At 37.9% G+C, this 16781-nt stretch overlaps 2 protein-coding genes across 2 annotated transcripts; both read right to left on the bottom strand.

Moving 5' to 3' along the window:
* Positions 1-1254: 1254 nt before the first annotated feature.
* On the bottom strand, positions 1255-3650 carry LOC133695944 (probable nucleoredoxin 1). The gene is made up of 4 exons (XM_062117926.1): positions 3463-3650; positions 2780-3259; positions 2225-2698; positions 1255-2094 (listed from the first exon to the last, which is right to left on the bottom strand). Exons 1-4 carry the CDS (start codon positions 3547-3549, stop codon positions 1447-1449), a joined length of 1689 nt encoding a protein of 562 aa, XP_061973910.1. The 5' UTR covers positions 3550-3650; the 3' UTR covers positions 1255-1446.
* Positions 3651-6332: 2682 nt separating this feature from the next.
* On the bottom strand, positions 6333-14089 carry LOC133696598 (probable nucleoredoxin 1). Its single transcript, XM_062118822.1, has 5 exons — positions 13935-14089; positions 13621-13731; positions 7888-8259; positions 7333-7806; positions 6333-7202 (listed from the first exon to the last, which is right to left on the bottom strand). Exons 1-5 carry the CDS (start codon positions 14019-14021, stop codon positions 6555-6557), a joined length of 1692 nt encoding a protein of 563 aa, XP_061974806.1. The 5' UTR covers positions 14022-14089; the 3' UTR covers positions 6333-6554.
* Between the last annotated feature and the right edge of the window lie 2692 nt (positions 14090-16781).

Genomic DNA, 16781 nt, shown 5'->3' with positions numbered 1-16781 from the left:
GTTATTAGTTAGTCCAGCGTGATAATTGGGCTGAAAATCTTTCGTTTTAAATTATCAAAACTAAACCTTATTTATAACCCATCACCTATCAATAGTGATGTAAGAGTTCCAGCTTGTTTTCTGCAGCAGTGCCAAAACTTGGAGGGTCTATACTAGCCCAACAGTGTCCTTCCCCCAGCAGTGTCCTTCCTTCCCCCGTCGTAAGGTAAGAGAGCCCAGCAGTGTCCTTCCTCCGTCGTGAGGGTCCATACACGAGATGACCAGAGATAGGAAGTGATTTCAGAAATGTCTTTTCAGACTGCAATAATTGATAAGGTTTTGTGGCTGTCATGGCGAAGGCAAATTAAAGCACATGAGATTCAGTGGTGGGAAGCTATGGAACGTGGCAAAAAGAAACTGTGAGAACATGAAACATGCATTCGAACATGAAAAAATAAATAAGCTGAACATAATTAATGGGCCATAGAAGCGAAGGTTTTTACAATGGCTTCAAACTTTTTGGCAGCGTGCTTGATTGTTGTCGCCGAATTTCTTGGCAGTGTGCTTGCTTGAATTGTGGATGTATCACATGGATGATATTTTCGTTCTTTTGAGGCATCAAATAATATGGTGTCACGAGAATTAAGCAAATAGAAAAGCATTAAATTTACGGAAATCTTTTCCTGTGGTCTTGGTGCAGTTGTTGGCTTTGCTAACTTCTACAAGCTCACCACTGATCCTATCTGTCCTTTGCGTCCCATGAACTGATACAGGCAATAGCCTGCCCGTGATTCTGGTTTAATTGATTGCAGACATGTTCATCAACAAACGCAGGTGTCCACCCTCCAAATAACTGCCATGAACCCAGTTTCCACCTGGGATTTCGTTTGTCTTTCTTAGTTCTGAGTTCGAATTAATGCTGCTTTCTTGATTCTGAAATCCGCCTCAACAAGTAATTTGAGAAGGCAACGAGGGGGGGAAATGACTATCCAGTTGCTTGGATTGGAAATTCTAGTTTCTTTTACGGTGGAGCTACAATGGTTTCATTGTATAATGCTGGTTAAGTCACAATCAGTCCAGTTTTTGTATTTAATCAGCATCACAATTACAGGAATATTTGCTCCAGAGGTGAAGCTGTTTCTTCATCCAGCCACATAGAAACAACGAGAGCGGCACAATGGCATCATGCATAGCATTTTCCTTTAGGAATGACAAAAACCTCATATCAAGTGAATGAGCTATGAGAACAACCATCAACCATGGATCCGCAAAAACTCAGCCAATCCGGTTATTTATTCTTCGTATCGAAATACAGGACATGAAAATCCTTCAGCAACACACCTCTTAATTACATATCAATAACAGGAAAGACATCCACATCTTCACACATATGCAACAAACACCTTACATCGCACGCTTATTACAGCAGAAAGCCCATAAAACCAGATACAAGGAGCGCTTGCCTGCTTAAGCTCTGCGGCACACATCTCCATCGCAGACCCCTCCTTCCTTTCCCTTCTCACTTCCAGTATCTTCATCTTCCTTCAAAGCACACTTCGGGTGAAGATAAAAGTCACATTGTTTGCAATAGAAAGACCAACAATGTCCTGTTCCACGACAGCCATTGCAAACATATGCTTTGCGTTTAGTACGAATCAGCTCATGCTCAGTATGAAGTTCGTGTTTCACTTTCTCTGGCCACCCCTTTGCCTTTTCCTCAAGCTCCTCCTCCAATTGCTTTAGATGTTCCTCGGTAAATGGAAAAGCATCTGCCCCGTAAGCTGTCAAGTGCATCCGAGCTTCCTTGGTAATGGTCCGCCCACTTGGGCCAATCGCTACAGCTGCAGGAATGCCTTGAATTTTGAATTTCCGACTCAGGATTTGTTTCCTTTCATCACCAAATGGAAGGGCTAACCAAGGCATTTCTGAATAGAACTCGTCAAAGGTGGATTGATCGCTGTCGCTTGAGATGAAGATCACCTCGAATGCGTTGCCTTTTGCTTTAATTGTGTGGTATGCTTCAATTAGCTTGGGTAAAAAGGCACGACATGGAGGGCACCATTGAGCTGAGAAGTAAAGAAGAATGTTCTTTCCAACTAGTTCAGACACTGGGACCTAATAAGAACAAACCACTTGAATGATAAAAAAAAAACCTTTGCTAATGAATTCAATTAGTGATAATAAGAAAGTTATTGAAAGTAATGCAATAACAACATGCGAGGTTAGCATACAACAAAAAAATTACCTTGGAGCAACTTTTGTCAATCACAAAATCATTTTCCCCATTAACCAAAACTGATTCAAGCGTCTGCGATTCCAGTTTTGCCTTTTCTATTGCAGCTAGCTCGTCAAGCTTTTCCGGTGTAAATGGGTACGCTTCAATACCATGTTCTTCGATTAGTTCAGCTACATTTGGGTTCAAAGTCTTCCCATCTTGGCCAATTATGACAAGATTAGGAATGGTGCTAAGTTCAAAATACCGCACTAGCTTCTCGCAGCTCTTGTCATTAAATGGCAATGCCAACCAAGGCATTGTCTCAAAACTCTCTTTGAAGTCTTCTTCTTCGTCGTCTAGAGATATTAGGACTACTTCAAAGTTCTCTCCTTTTTCCTTGAGCGTCTTATACAATTCCACTAGTTTTGGAGTGAATTCACAGCACATCGTATGGATTGAAAAATACAAGCCAACCAATTTCCCTTCAAGGTCCAGCACAGGGATCTGCCATTACAGATAGCAAAAATGTGAATTATGGCATCATCAATTCAATTTCAAAACTAGCTATTTGAATGAACCATCTACCTTTTTTGCATCATTTGAAATCACATAATCACGTGAGCTGGAAACCAAGATAGAGCTTATGGTTTGATTCTTCTTAGCATTCTCTTCTTGCACTTTCAGGAAATTCAGTCTATCAAGGTTGAACGGATACCCATCCACGCCATGTTCCATGACAGTGCTGACTCCATCATCGCATGAAACCTTGCCATTCGTATCAAAAATGACAAGACGAGGGATTCCTCTTACTTCGAATACTTCCTTAAGACGTAGGCGGGTCTCCGTATCAGAGAAGGGAATAGCAAGCCATGGCATTTCGGAGAAGTATGTGTTGAATGATTCATCGTCTCCGTCAGAAGAAATGAAGACCACCTCAAAGTCCCCTTTGGATGATAGCTGTTCATAGACTTCTACCAACAACGGAGTGAAATTACGGCACGGCCCGCACCATGAACCAGAGAAATAGAATCCCACAATCTTCCCAACCAAATTGCTGACCCTAACCTAAAATTAGTGTGGAGCATAATCAGAAAAAAAACATCAGCCCTTGAATTGAGAGGGTAAACAAAAATTGAAGCTTTTCTTAATCATAAAAGCTCTAGAAATTGGTCATAAAATTGTTCTTCAGCAAGGCTCGCACTCTAATTTGAACATGATATCCATCTTAATTACGAGAAAAACAGAAATCCATAAGCTAAAAGCAGTACCTGGTCACCATTGTTGCGGATGAGAAAGTCCCTCTCTTCCGACGAAAGAAGCGATGAAAGGTCGTGCGAAACGTCTTCGTTGGCCATTGTTAAGTGATGAACTACTGAAAAGGCTAGAACAATCGCCGATTCCAAATGCTATGTATTGAGACCAACTGGTTAAGGTACTAAGGTTCCTTTGAAGTTACATGCACAGCAAGCCTATTAAACATTCTTCCCCGCGTGCTTTACACGCCTCCTTTTGCTTTTTTATTTTTTAAAAAAAAAAAAACATATTCTTTTTTGTATTTCTCTCTTTTTATTTTTTTAGTATTCCAATTTTATCCTCATTTCTTTTCCTTTATCATTTTGGTCTTTCCCTTTATCTGGAAGAAAAAAAAACTCATAGTCATTTTTTTTTAAAAAAAGATTTGAATTCTATGTTTCTTGATTTATTAAGAGATAATTATAAATAAAAAACTTCTATAATTTAATTATGTTTCACTTTACTCTAATACTTTCATAAATTATACTTTACATCAAATAAAAATTTTAAAAATAACAAAATATTTAAATTACTTTCATATATAATATACAAGAAATATACATTCTCTCTTATCATATTATCCTTCTCTAAAAATCATAATCTCTTTTTTTTATTGAAAACTAAATTTTATTATCATAATTTTTTTTATCTTCTCTAAAAATTACAAACTAAATCTCTTTCTTATCTTATTTAAATCATAATTTGTTTATTATTATAAAAATTTGTTTATTATGTGTTGTGTGGAATTCCTGCCTCTTCATCTTCGGAGCTCGACAAACTTCGAGTTATTTTCATTAGTGTTAGCCCAAAAACCTCTTCATGTAATGGAACTTCGAGGCTAAGGCTCCTTTAAATTACCTGCACGCCATTATTCTAATTTGTCAACGACGACTTCAAGACTTGGCTGGCGTCGGGTGATGACGAAGACATTATGACGTAGGTCTGCTGACGTGGTATTCGCATTATCACGTGCTTCTACAACTCTCCTCTTGCTTCTTTTTTTTAATCTCCTTTTTTTTGTTTTTGTTTGTATTCTAGTTTTATCCATGGTTTCATAATTGTTCTGTGAGTGTGTTACTAAATGTATTTTGTGTTTTTATTTTTTTAATAAAATATTTATACTTATTAATATAAAAAAATTAAAAGGTTGTTTTGAAATTGTGTAGATGAATGCTATGAAACTAAAAATAAAAAAGAAAATGAGAAAAAAAAAGTTACTGACACAAAATCCAATATATTTTGGCCACACACGTCATTCAAGAATGGAGGTGACGTTGTGAGGATTAAAATCTCATCATGAATGCCACACATGGAAGCACTAATGCACAGCCTATTTTTAAAATTAAATAATATTTTATATATGTCAAAATATTAAATTGTTCTCGATCAGACTTAATAATAACAAAAAATAAATCATATTGAAAAAACAAAAAAACCCTTCGACACAAGTTGAATTGGACAGTGTTCATAAGAAATTCTCACTCCCCAATTGTCGCTAAAAAATAGTGATTGTATCAAAATTAAAAAGATAAATAATTTTTTTATTGTTTTAATGTATTTTATAAGTGAAAAGAGTATTTGAGATTGTAATATAAGTTATTTTTTAATATATTTTTTTAAAAAAATACATCAAAATAAAAAATTAAAATTCTTCAAGAACATGATTTAACCAGGGAAAAAAAAACAAAACCTCCTCCTAGGGGCTGTTTTATTATTATCCTCGTTCCTCGTACTGTCTAAATTAACAAGGATACCCACACTGCCTAATTTCCCGGTCGTCAACGGTGGCGCCTCATTTGATAATGGGGTATCCTTTGTTAGGGCTGTTTTATTTTATTGTTATCTTTGTTTAGAATTTTTTCTTATCAACCTGGTGGGGCCGGCCATTGAGAAGTGGGTCTAGAGATTTTGATGCTGTCGAGATAGGCACAGAAATAGATTCTATAAGATAATAATAATAAAGAAGTTAAAATGGGGCGAGGAGGTTGGCAAATACACGCGCCCGACCATGAAGCAACGTTGTTGGCTTTTGCTACCAGAACATGGAAATCCAGTATGATTTCACGAGAATTAAGGAGGAAAGCATTAAATTTATGGAAATATTTTCTTGGCATGTGAGGGGAACGAGTCAGCAGTCTGGGCAGCCATTAAAGCCTATCCGATCTTTGTATCTGGTGGATGGATGTAGTTGTTTTTTTAAAAAAAATCTATTTAAAATAATTTGAAAGTATTCAAAAAAATATTAAATTTCAAAAAATAATTTAAACTTTATTAAAAATAATTTTAAAATACAAAAATATATTAAATGATAGAAGATATGTTCATCCACGAACACAGGATCCACCCCTCCAGAACCCTTCAAATAACTGCCATGAACCCAATTTCCACTTGCTCGATTTCATTTATCAAGTACACATCAGTTACGAAAGAAATGACATTTCTATTGGATGAATTTGTCTTGCTTAGCTCTGAGTTTAGAGTAATGCTGCTTTCTTGATTCTGAAATCCGTCTCAACAGGTAATGTGAGAAGGCAAAGAGGGGGAAAAAAGACTATCCAGTTGCTTGGATTGGAAACTCTTGTTCCTTTTAAGTTTGGTTAAGTCATAATCATCCCTCTTTTTTTTTTAATCTGCAAAACAATTACAGGAATATTTGCACCAGAGGTGAAGCTGCTGCTGCTTCATCCAGCCAGAAAGAAACAAAGAGAGTGGCACAATGGAACCATGCATGCCACCTCTTCCCAATTTTTTGACAGGACTGATAAGCATTTTCCTCTACGAATGACGAAAACCTCATAACAAGTGATGGAGATTTGAGAACAACAAGCAACCATGGATTCCCAAGTTTCAAATGGGTCACAGGATTCACATAAACTTAGCCAATCCGGTTATTTATTCTTCGTATCGAAATACAGGACATGAAAATCCTTCAGCAACACACCTCTTAATTACATATCAATAACAGGAAAGACATCCACATCCTCACACACATGCAACAAACACCTTACATCACACGCTTATTGCAGCAGAAAGCCCATAAAACCAGATACAAGGAGCGCTTGCCCGCTTAAGCTCTGCGGCACACATCTCCATCGCAGTTCCATCCTTCCTTTCCCTTTTCACTTCCAGTATCTTCATCTTCCTTCAAAGCACACTTGGGGTGAAGATCAAAGTCACATTGTTTGCAATAGAAAGACCACCTATTTCCTGTTTCCCCACAGCCATCGCAAATATATGCTTTGCGTTTAGTACGTATCAGCTCATGCTCAGTATGAAGTTCGTGTTTCACTTTCTCTGGCCACCCCTTTGCCTTTTCCTCAAGCTCCTCCTCCAATTGCTTTAGATGTTCCTCGGTAAATGGAAAAGCATCTGCCCCGTAAGCTGTCAAGTGCACCCGAGCTTCCTTGGTAATGGTCTGCCCACTTGGGCCAATCGCTACAGCTGCAGGAATGCCTTGAATTTTGAATTTCTGAGACAGGATTTGTTTCCTTCCATCACCAAATGGAAGGGCTAACCAAGGCATTTCTGAATAGAACTCGTCAAAGGTGGATTGATCGCTGTCGCTTGAGATGAAGATCACCTCGAATGCGTTGCCTTTTGCTTTAATTGTGTGGTATGCTTCAATTAGCTTGGGTAAAAAGGCACGACATGGAGGGCACCATTGAGCTGAGAAGTAAAGAAGAATGTTCTTTCCAACTAGTTCAGACACTGGGACCTAATAAGAACAAACCACTTGAATGATAAAAAAAAAACCTTTGCTAATGAATTCAATTAGTGATAATAAGAAAGTTATTGAAAGTAATGCAATAACAACATGCGAGGTTAGCATACAACAAAAAAATTACCTTGGAGCAACTTTTGTCAATCACAAAATCATTTTCCCCATTAACCAAAACTGATTCAAGCGTCTGCGATTCCAGTTTTGCCTTTTCTATTGCAGCTAGCTCGTCAAGCTTTTCCGGTGTAAATGGGTACGCTTCAATACCATGTTCTTCGATTAGTTCAGCTACATTTGGGTTCAAAGTCTTCCCATCTTGGCCAATTATGACAAGATTAGGAATGGTGCTAAGTTCAAAATACCGCACTAGCTTCTCGCAGCTCTTGTCATTAAATGGCAATGCCAACCAAGGCATTGTCTCAAAACTCTCTTTGAAGTCTTCTTCTTCGTCGTCTAGAGATATTAGGACTACTTCAAAGTTCTCTCCTTTTTCCTTGAGCGTCTTATACAATTCCACTAGTTTTGGAGTGAATTCACAGCACATCGTATGGATTGAAAAATACAAGCCAACCAATTTCCCTTCAAGGTCCAGCACAGGGATCTGCCATTACAGATAGCAAAAATGTGAATTATGGCATCATCAATTCAATTTCAAAACTAGCTATTTGAATGAACCATCTACCTTTTTTGCATCATTTGAAATCACATAATCACGTGAGCTGGAAACCAAGATAGAGCTTATGGTTTGATTCTTCTTAGCATTCTCTTCTTGCACTTTCAGGAAATTCAGTCTATCAAGGTTGAACGGATACCCATCCACGCCATGTTCCATGACAGTGCTGACTCCATCATCGCATGAAACCTTGCCATTCGTATCAAAAATGACAAGACGAGGGATTCCTCTTACTTCGAATACTTCCTTAAGACGTAGGCGGGTCTCCGTATCAGAGAAGGGAATAGCAAGCCATGGCATTTCGGAGAAGTATGTGTTGAATGATTCATCGTCTCCGTCAGAAGAAATGAAGACCACCTCAAAGTCCCCTTTGGATGATAGCTGTGTTAGGCAATTCCAGAACTCAAACACACAAATTTACGTGGTTCGGCAACTTGCCTACTCCACGGAGCTACTGGTTTGTATTAATCAAGCTTAGAAACAATACAAACAACAAAACAAGGAGGAGGAGAAATCTTCTCTACTCAACTCAAGCTCTCTCTCTCACGTTTTTCTCTCTGTGTTTTCACTCTTCTCTGCGTTCTTCACACACCAACACACCAGCTCTTCACTGAGCATACATATATATTAAGCTAGAAGAGTGAAGGGCATCAATCATGCCATGATTTATGCCCACCGCTTGTGTCCACCATGTGCCAAGTGGGAGATTAGGTATTCCCACTTGCATATGGTGGGACATTGTTTGTCTTCCACTTGCTAACAATCTCCCACTTGGAGACAAACAATGAAATCATCTTTTATCCTTGAAGACCAACTGAAGTTTTGCACAACTTCAGTTTATCAAGTGTAACTCCTTTGGTTAACATGTCAGCTGGATTCTTGCTTCCGCAGACCTTTTCTAGCAGTAGTTGCTCCTCATCTAGCAATTGTCGGATGAAGTGATATTTGATCTGAATATGCTTAGTCCTGGAGTGAAATGCTGGATTCTTGGCAAGGAAGATTGCACTCTGACTGTCGCTATACAAAGTACCATTTCCATTCATCTTGCCCAATTCTTTCAGAAAACTCTGCAGCCATACGATCTCTTTTGCAGATTCTGAGACTGCAACATATTCAGCTTCTGTTGTTGAAAGAGCGACGATCTTTTGCAAGGTAGAACTCCAGGAAACAGCAGTACCTCCTAGAGTATATACATATCTTGTAGTGCTCTTTCTGCTATCAACATCTCCTGCTAGATCAGCGTCTACAAAACCTTCAAGTTTCAAACCACCAGCTGTGAAGGTGAGACATGCCTCTGATGAACCTTTTAAGTATCTCATGATCCATTTCACCGCCTCCCAATGCTGCTTTCCAGGATTGCTCATATATCGGCTTACAACTCCCACTGCATGGGCAATGTCTGGTCTGGTACAGACCATAGCATACATCAAAGAGCCGATAGCTGAGGCGTATGGAATCTTATCCATGTATCCACATTCTAGCTCAGTTTGTGGTGACTGGTCTTTGCTGAGCTTGAAATGATTCCCTAGAGGTGTACTTACTGGTTTAGCATTATCCATACTAAACCTGCTGAGAACCTTCTTAACATACTCTGTTTGTGAAAGCTTTAGTATGCCTTTGTCTTGATCTCTGATGATTCTTATGCCAAGTATTTGTTTAGCAGCTCCCAGATCCTTCATTTCAAACTGTTTTGACAATTGTTGTTTCAGCTTGTCAATCTCCTCAATGTTGAATCCTGCAATCAACATATCATCCACATATAATAGTAGAATGATGTAGGAGTTGTCAAAATGTTTGACATAGCAACAGTGATCAGCCTGGCATCTTGTGTATCCCGAACTACACATGAAGTTATCAAACTTCTTGTACCACTGTTTTGGAGCTTGCTTCAAGCCGTATAAGCTTTTCTTTAGCTTGCAGACTTGTTTCTCCTTTCCTTGTATTTCAAACCCCTCTGGTTGTTGCATGTAAATGTCTTCCTCCAATTCTCCGTGAAGAAAGGCTGTTTTTACATCTAATTGTTCAAGATGTAAATTCTCTGCTGCTACTATCCCCAGAACAACTCTGATTGTTGTGAGCTTCACAACTGGAGAAAATATCTCAGAGTAGTCAATCCCTTTCTTTTGTTGAAACCCTTTTACAACAAGTCTTACCTTGAACCGTTTGCTTCCGTCATGCTCAGTCTTTACTCTGTAAACCCACTTGTTTTGCAAAGCCTTCTTTCCTTCAGGCAGTGTGGTTAGCTCCCAAGTCTTGTTCTTCATCCTTCATGGCTAACTCCCACTTGCTTGAGTTTCCATCTTGTAAGGATTCTTCATAACTTAGCGGCTCACCACCATCTGTCAGCAAAATATAATTCAGTAGAAGTGTGAACCGTTGTGGGGGCTTTACAGTCCTTGAAGACCTGCGAACATAAACAATTGGTTCACTTGGCTCTGCATCTTCTTGTGTAGTGGTGGGTACAGATGTGCTTGAATCGTCTTGTAAAGACTCTTGAGTTTTGTTCAGCTCGGTAACATCAGGAAGGCCTTCTAATCTTATGAATTCAGATTTTTATGGACTTATATCTGAATCAGCCATATCTGTTTCTACACTTGATCTGTCTTTGTAGAAAACTTTCTCATTGAAGATCACGTTCCTGCTTCTGATAATCTTTCTGTTCTGATCATCCCAGAACCGAAATCCAAATTCTTCATCTCCATAGCCAATGAAGAAACATTTCTTGGATTTGGCATCTAGCTTGTTGCGAGCATCAGAATCTATATACACATAGGAAACATACCCAAAGACCTTTAAATGAGAAAGTTGTACCTCTTTTCCTCTCCATACTTCCTCGGTCAATCTGAACTCCAAAGGAACTGATGGTCCACGGTTGAGCAAGTAAACTGCAGTATGAACTGCGTCAGCCCAGAATGTTTGAGGTAGCCCTGAATGCAGCCTCATGCTTCTAGCTCGTTCATTGATGGTCCGGTTCATTCTTTCAGCAATGCCATTCTGTTGTGGTGTGCCTGGAATGGTCTTTTCCATTCTGATACCATTAACAGCGCAATACTCCTTGAAACCTCCATCAATGTATTCACCTCCATTATCAGATCTTAAGCATTTCAACTTTAAACCTGATTCATTCTCAACCATAGCCTTCCACTTCTTGAATGTTTCGAACACATCAGATTTATTTTTTAGAAAGTAGACCCATACCTTTCAGCTGAAATCATCAATGAAAGTTACGTAATACCGAGAACCTCCAAGAGATGCCACTGGAGACGATCCCCATAAATCTGTGTGCACTAGTTCTAGCTTTCTTGGTCTTAAGGCCCTGCCAACCTTTAAGAAACTAAGCTTCTTCTGTTTTCCAAGAACACAGCTTTCACAAATGTCTAGATCAACATTTTTAAGCTCTGGCAGTTTTCCCTTCGACTGAAGTATCTTCATCCCCTTTTGACTCATATGGTCGAGTCTATAGTGCCATAGCTGTGCTTGATCTTCTGCTTCAGTAGAGGCAATAATGTCTGCAAATCTTATGGTCATATACAGGGTGCCGGTTTTCTTTCCACGAGCCAAAACCATTGCTCCCTTTGATACCTTCCATATACCTCCAGAAAAAAGGATTGAATGACCACTCTCATCAAGTTGTCCGACTGAGATCAGCTTCTTCTTTAGTCCAGGAACATGCCTTACATTTTGCAAGTTCCATGTAGATCCATTCATTGTCTTGATCTGCACTTCTCCTATACCCACAATCTTCATTGGTTGTCCATCGGCCAGATAGACTACACCGTGATCTCCAGCAACATAGTTTTGCATCATCTCATGGTGTGGTATACAGTGGAATGAAGCACCAGAATCAAGAATCCAATCATCAATTGGACTTTGTACAGCAAGAATCAAAGCGTCTTGCACCTCATCTGTGGTAGCGTTTGCAGAGTCAGCTTCAGGTTTTTTCGGTTTTGTGCAATTCCTCATGAAATGACCAGGTTTGCCACAATTCCAACATTCAACCTGCTTTCTGGGTCCGAACTTGCTTTTACTTCTGTATCTTGATTTGGATCTGCCTCTGGATAAACCTCTATCCTGTCTCCTCCCTCGAGTGTTAATGTTGAGAGCTGATCCTGAACTTGAACTTTCACCTGAGTCTTTCCTTCGCACTTCTTCAGCTAAAATCAAGTCTCGGATGTCATCATATTTCAGTTTGGATTTTCCAGCTGAGTTGCTCACAGCTGTCCTCATACCTTCCCAACTGCTTGGAAGTGAAGCTAGTAAAATGAGTGCACGGATCTCATCATCAAACTCAATCTCTATAGATGACAATTGATTTGTGATAGTATTGAAGTTGTTGAGATGCTGTGTAATAGAGGTGCTTTCTGTCATCTTCAAGTTGAACAACTTCTTCATCAGGTGCACTTTGTTATTTGCTGAGGGCTTCTCATACATCCCAGACAGGGCTTCCATCAGTCTTGCAGTGGATCTTTCTTTTGTAACATTGTGAGCAACTCTTCTTGATAAAGATAACCGGATAATACCCAAAACTTGTCTATCAAGAAGCAACCAATCTTCTTCTGGCATATTTTCTGGTTTGCTCCCCAACAGAGGAAGATAAAGTTTCTTCCCATATAAATAGTCTTCAATTTGCATTTTCCAATATCCAAAATCTGATCCATCAAATTTTTCAATTCCCGCAGCCTTTATTTCATCTGCCATTTTTATTGTTTCTCCTATTTGAATTTGTCAAATCTGACCTTACAGATGTGTCCGGAACGGCCAAAACTATTGGAAACGACACTGAGATCACCCCAATCGGACTTCGGATGGCTCAGATTTTAACAATCAAAGTTTTGGATCAACGGACGGTGCAGATGAAGCCGCGTGTCATGCCAGAATAGTGTCTGCGACGCACTGGATCAAAACTCACGTTTGCTGACGTGTCCAGATGACGTGGCATCCACGTAGGCCACCCGGGACCCACTTTGTGCTGACATGTCAAATGCACGCGTAATTTCGGCTGACGTGGCAGGTGATGACGCGTCTGCTGGCTGGTCTGATGACGTGGCGGCTGACTGTGCAGGATTACGGGCGTGGCTGCTAACTGGCTGCTGGCGTGGCGGGTCAACCCGGTTCAGTTGCAGACAATCGGGTGAAGACGACGCGTGGAGAGCGTGGCGCGAGTGGTCGCGCGTGGGCAGTGCTGTCGTCGGCGCGTGTGGGCGCGTGCGGGCATGCAGGACGTCTGTTCTTCGCCGGGTTTTCACCAGTGAATTTGTCTCTTCTTCCTCTACGCGATGGTAATGTCAAAAACACGTTTTGAGAACTTTGATTTTTGAGTTTGGATCAAACACCCTCTTTTTCAAGAACAAGCTCTGATACCAGTTGTTGGGCAATTCCAGAACTCAAACACACAAATTTACATGGTTCGGCAACTTGCCTACTCCACGGAGCTACTGGTTTGTATTAATCAAGCTTAGAAACAATACAAACAACAAAACAAGGAGGAGGAGAAATCTTCTCTACTCAACTCAAGCTCTCTCTCTCACGTTTTTCTCTCTGTGTTTTCACTCTTTTCTGCGTTCTTCACACACCAACACACCAGCTCTTCACTGAGCATACATATATATTAAGCTAGAAGAGTGAAGGGCATAAATCATGCCATGATTTATGCCCACCGCTTGTGTCTACCATGTGCCAAGTGGGAGATTAGGTATTCCCACTTGCATATGGTGGGACATTGTTTGTCTTCCACTTGCTAACAAGCTGTTCATAGACTTCTACCAACAACGGAGTGAAATTACAGCACGGCCCGCACCATGAACCAGAGAAATAGAATCCCACAATCTTCCCAACCAAATTGCTGACCCTAACCTAAAATTAGTGTGGAGCATAATCAGAAAAAAAACATCAGCCCTTGAATTAAGAGGGTAAACAAAAATTGAAGCTTTTCTTAATCATAAAAGCTCTAGAAATTGGTCATAAAATTGTTCTTCAGCAAGGCTCGCACTCTAATTTGAACATGATATCCATCTTAATTACGAGAAAAACAGAAATCCATAAGCTAAAAGCAGTACCTGGTCACTATTGTTGCGGATGAGAAAGTCCCTCTCTTCCGACGAAAGAAGCGATGAAAGGTCGTGCGAAACGTCTTCGTTGGCCATTGTTAAGTGATGAACTACTGAAAAGGCTAGAACAATCGCCGATTCCAAATGCTATGTATGGAGACCAACTGGTTAAGGTACTAAGGTTCCTTTTAAGTTACTTGCACAGCAAGCCTACTAAACATGCTTTCCCGCGTGCTTTACACGCCTCCTTTTGCTTTTTTATTTTTAAAAAGAAAAAGAAAAAACATATTCTTTTTTTTTATTATTTCTCTCTTTTTAATTTTTTAGTATTCCAATTCTATCTTCATTTCTTTTTCTTTTTTTATGTTTTAGCGATTATTTTTTAAAGTATTTTTTACTCAGAAATATATTAAAATAATATTTTTTAAAAAATTATTTTTAACATCAACACATCAAAATTATCTAAAAACATTTAAAAAAATGAATTTGAAGCAAATAAAACATTAAAAAAATTTAATTTTTTTCAAAAACGCTTCTGAAATGCAAAAACAAACAAATCTAAAAAAAAAACTCAAAATCACTCTTTTTTTTATGATCTGAATTCTAGGTTTCTTAATTTATTAAGAGATAATTACAAAAAAAAAACCTCCTATGATTTAATTATGTTTCACTTTATCCTAATACTTTTAAAAATTATACTTTACATCCTTGATCAAATAAAAATTTTAAAAATAACAAAATATTTAAATTACCTTTATATATAATATATAAAAAAAACTAATCAAATGATAAATCACACATTCACACACTCTTTTTTATCCTACTTTCTCTCTCTAAAAATCACAATCTCTCTCTTCTTTGATCGAAAACTAAGTCCTATTATTATAATTTATTTAATTGATTTGTCTTGTGTTCTTGTCTCGTGCGGAATTCCTACCTTTTCATGTTTGAAACTCGACAAAGTTGGAATTATTTTAATTAGTATTAGTCTAAAGATCTCTGGTACTTATGATTTTAATAGTTTTGATGATTATAACAATTGAATTAATTTAATATGTATTTCAAGATGTGATATTGTAAGGAAATTTTTTTATTATATCAAAGTTTAGCAAAATAAACTCTTTGGATATAGACTTAACCTTTAATGTCTAAATTTCAAGTTATGTAATCGGGTTTTTATAAAATTTAATTTTTTAAATAAAAGTTATTTTTATTCAAAAAAAAATTTTATTATTGAATTTATACATATTGAAAAATACTTTATGAGAAAATCTTTCATCAAGTATTTCAGCATTGTTACTAAAGATATTTTTGAATGGAAAGTACAAACTTAATTAAATGATTTCTTGTTTTTCTTATTATACTAAAAATTTCTTGTTCATTTTCAACTAGGTGTGGTTAACTAGTACCAAATTGAGTTGACTTTTCCACACTCAAAAGTGTACAACACAATTATGTCATTCTGTCATTCTCCTTTGCTAAATATGCAAAGCATGTTTGAATTTCTCATTTAACAATAATTAATGGAAGGTAATAAAATAAGTTGGTTTTGAGTTTAACTTAATTATTCTATCTAAAATATTCAAATTTATTATTCAATTCTGACATGATTAAATCAGGTTAAATTAAAATTAAAAAAAAAATTGAGTTAAATTTTATATTTTTAAACTAGTTTATGAGTTTTTTAAATTGACAATAAATGTAATTATTTTTTATTTGGTTTGGTTTTGGATTAAAAAAAAGACACTACATTGAAAGTTTAGTCTTTTAAGGTTTTGAACTTGAAATCGGTTTAAACATACCATATTTGACTTAGTTCAATTTTTTTATTTTAAAACTGGTTCAAACCGAAATTACTTCAATTAAGATTTTTTATAGTCCTTGCTTTTCAGGGTCTTTTTTTAGCTTTTATTACAATGGATCCAAGTTATTCTTATGAATCCTCACATAATAGAGAAACAACCTACAAAAACTAAAATTAAATTAAAAAGAATTCAACCTAGTAGTTATCTAAACTAAATATTGGACGAAAAAACTTAACCTGATGATTATAATGAACCATTAACATCTGAAGATATAAGGATGAAACCTTGATTATAACAAAGTAAAAAAATGGAGGTAAATGAATAAAACCCAACCTGTTAATTATAACTAACTAAAAACTATAGATACAAAGATGAATGTCATAAAGGCATCCACGATCTTCCCACACATGCAACAAACATCTTACATTACGTACTTGTTACAGCAGAAAGCCCACAAAACCAGATACAAGGAGCGCATGCCTGCGTAAGCTCTGCGGCAGACATCTCCATCGCAGATCCATCCTTCCTTTCCCTTTTCAGTTCCAGTATTTTCATCTTCCTTCAGAGCACACTTGGGGTGAAAATCAAAGACACATTGTTCGCAATAGAAAAAACAACTATATCCTGTTTCCCGACAGCCATTGCAAATATATATGCTTTGCGTTTAGTACGTATAAGCTCATGCCCAGTATGAAGTTCGTGTTTCACTTTCTCTGGCCACCCCTTTGCCTGTTCCTCAAGCTCCTCCTCCAGTTGCTTTAGATGTTCGCCTCATTGACTGGAAAAGCATCCGCCCCGTAAGCTGTCAAGTGCATCCGAGCTTCCTTAATTAGTAATGCATGGTCCGGCCTCTTGGGCCGATGGCTACAGCTGCAGGGATGCCTTGAATTTTGAATTTCCGCCTCAGAATTCGGTTCCTTACATCACAAATGGAAGGGCTAACCAGGGCATTTCTGAATAGAACTCATCAAAGCCGAATTGATTGAGGTCACGTGAGATGAAGATCACCTCAAATGCATTGTCTTTTGCTTTAGTGTGGTGTGCTTCAATT

The sequence above is a fragment of the Populus nigra genome, chromosome 6 (assembly GCF_951802175.1).
Source record: "Populus nigra chromosome 6, ddPopNigr1.1, whole genome shotgun sequence".
NCBI lineage: Eukaryota > Viridiplantae > Streptophyta > Magnoliopsida > Malpighiales > Salicaceae > Populus > Populus nigra.
The sequence above is the reverse complement of the archived record's forward strand: the minus strand, read 5'-3'. Positions and strand labels throughout refer to the sequence as shown.

What these genes read in the sequence shown, in the direction of transcription:
- LOC133696598 (XM_062118822.1), bottom strand. Translation starts at nt 14,021, where the DNA reads ATGGCCAACGAAGACGTTTCGCACGACCTTTCATCGCTTCTTTCGTCG. An exon ending in TTTCAAATGATGCAAAAAAG is followed by an intron (nt 7,807 to 7,887) that starts GTAGATGGTTCA and finishes CTGTAATGGCAG; the next exon opens with ATCCCTGTGCTGGACCTTGA. An exon ending in TTGACAAAAGTTGCTCCAAG is followed by an intron (nt 7,203 to 7,332) that starts GTAATTTTTTTG and finishes TGTTCTTATTAG; the next exon opens with GTCCCAGTGTCTGAACTAGT.
- LOC133695944 (XM_062117926.1), bottom strand. Translation starts at nt 3,549, where the DNA reads ATGGCCAACGAAGACGTTTCGCACGACCTTTCATCGCTTCTTTCGTCG. An exon ending in TCCGCAACAATGGTGACCAG is followed by an intron (nt 3,260 to 3,462) that starts GTACTGCTTTTA and finishes CACTAATTTTAG; the next exon opens with GTTAGGGTCAGCAATTTGGT. An exon ending in TTTCAAATGATGCAAAAAAG is followed by an intron (nt 2,699 to 2,779) that starts GTAGATGGTTCA and finishes CTGTAATGGCAG; the next exon opens with ATCCCTGTGCTGGACCTTGA.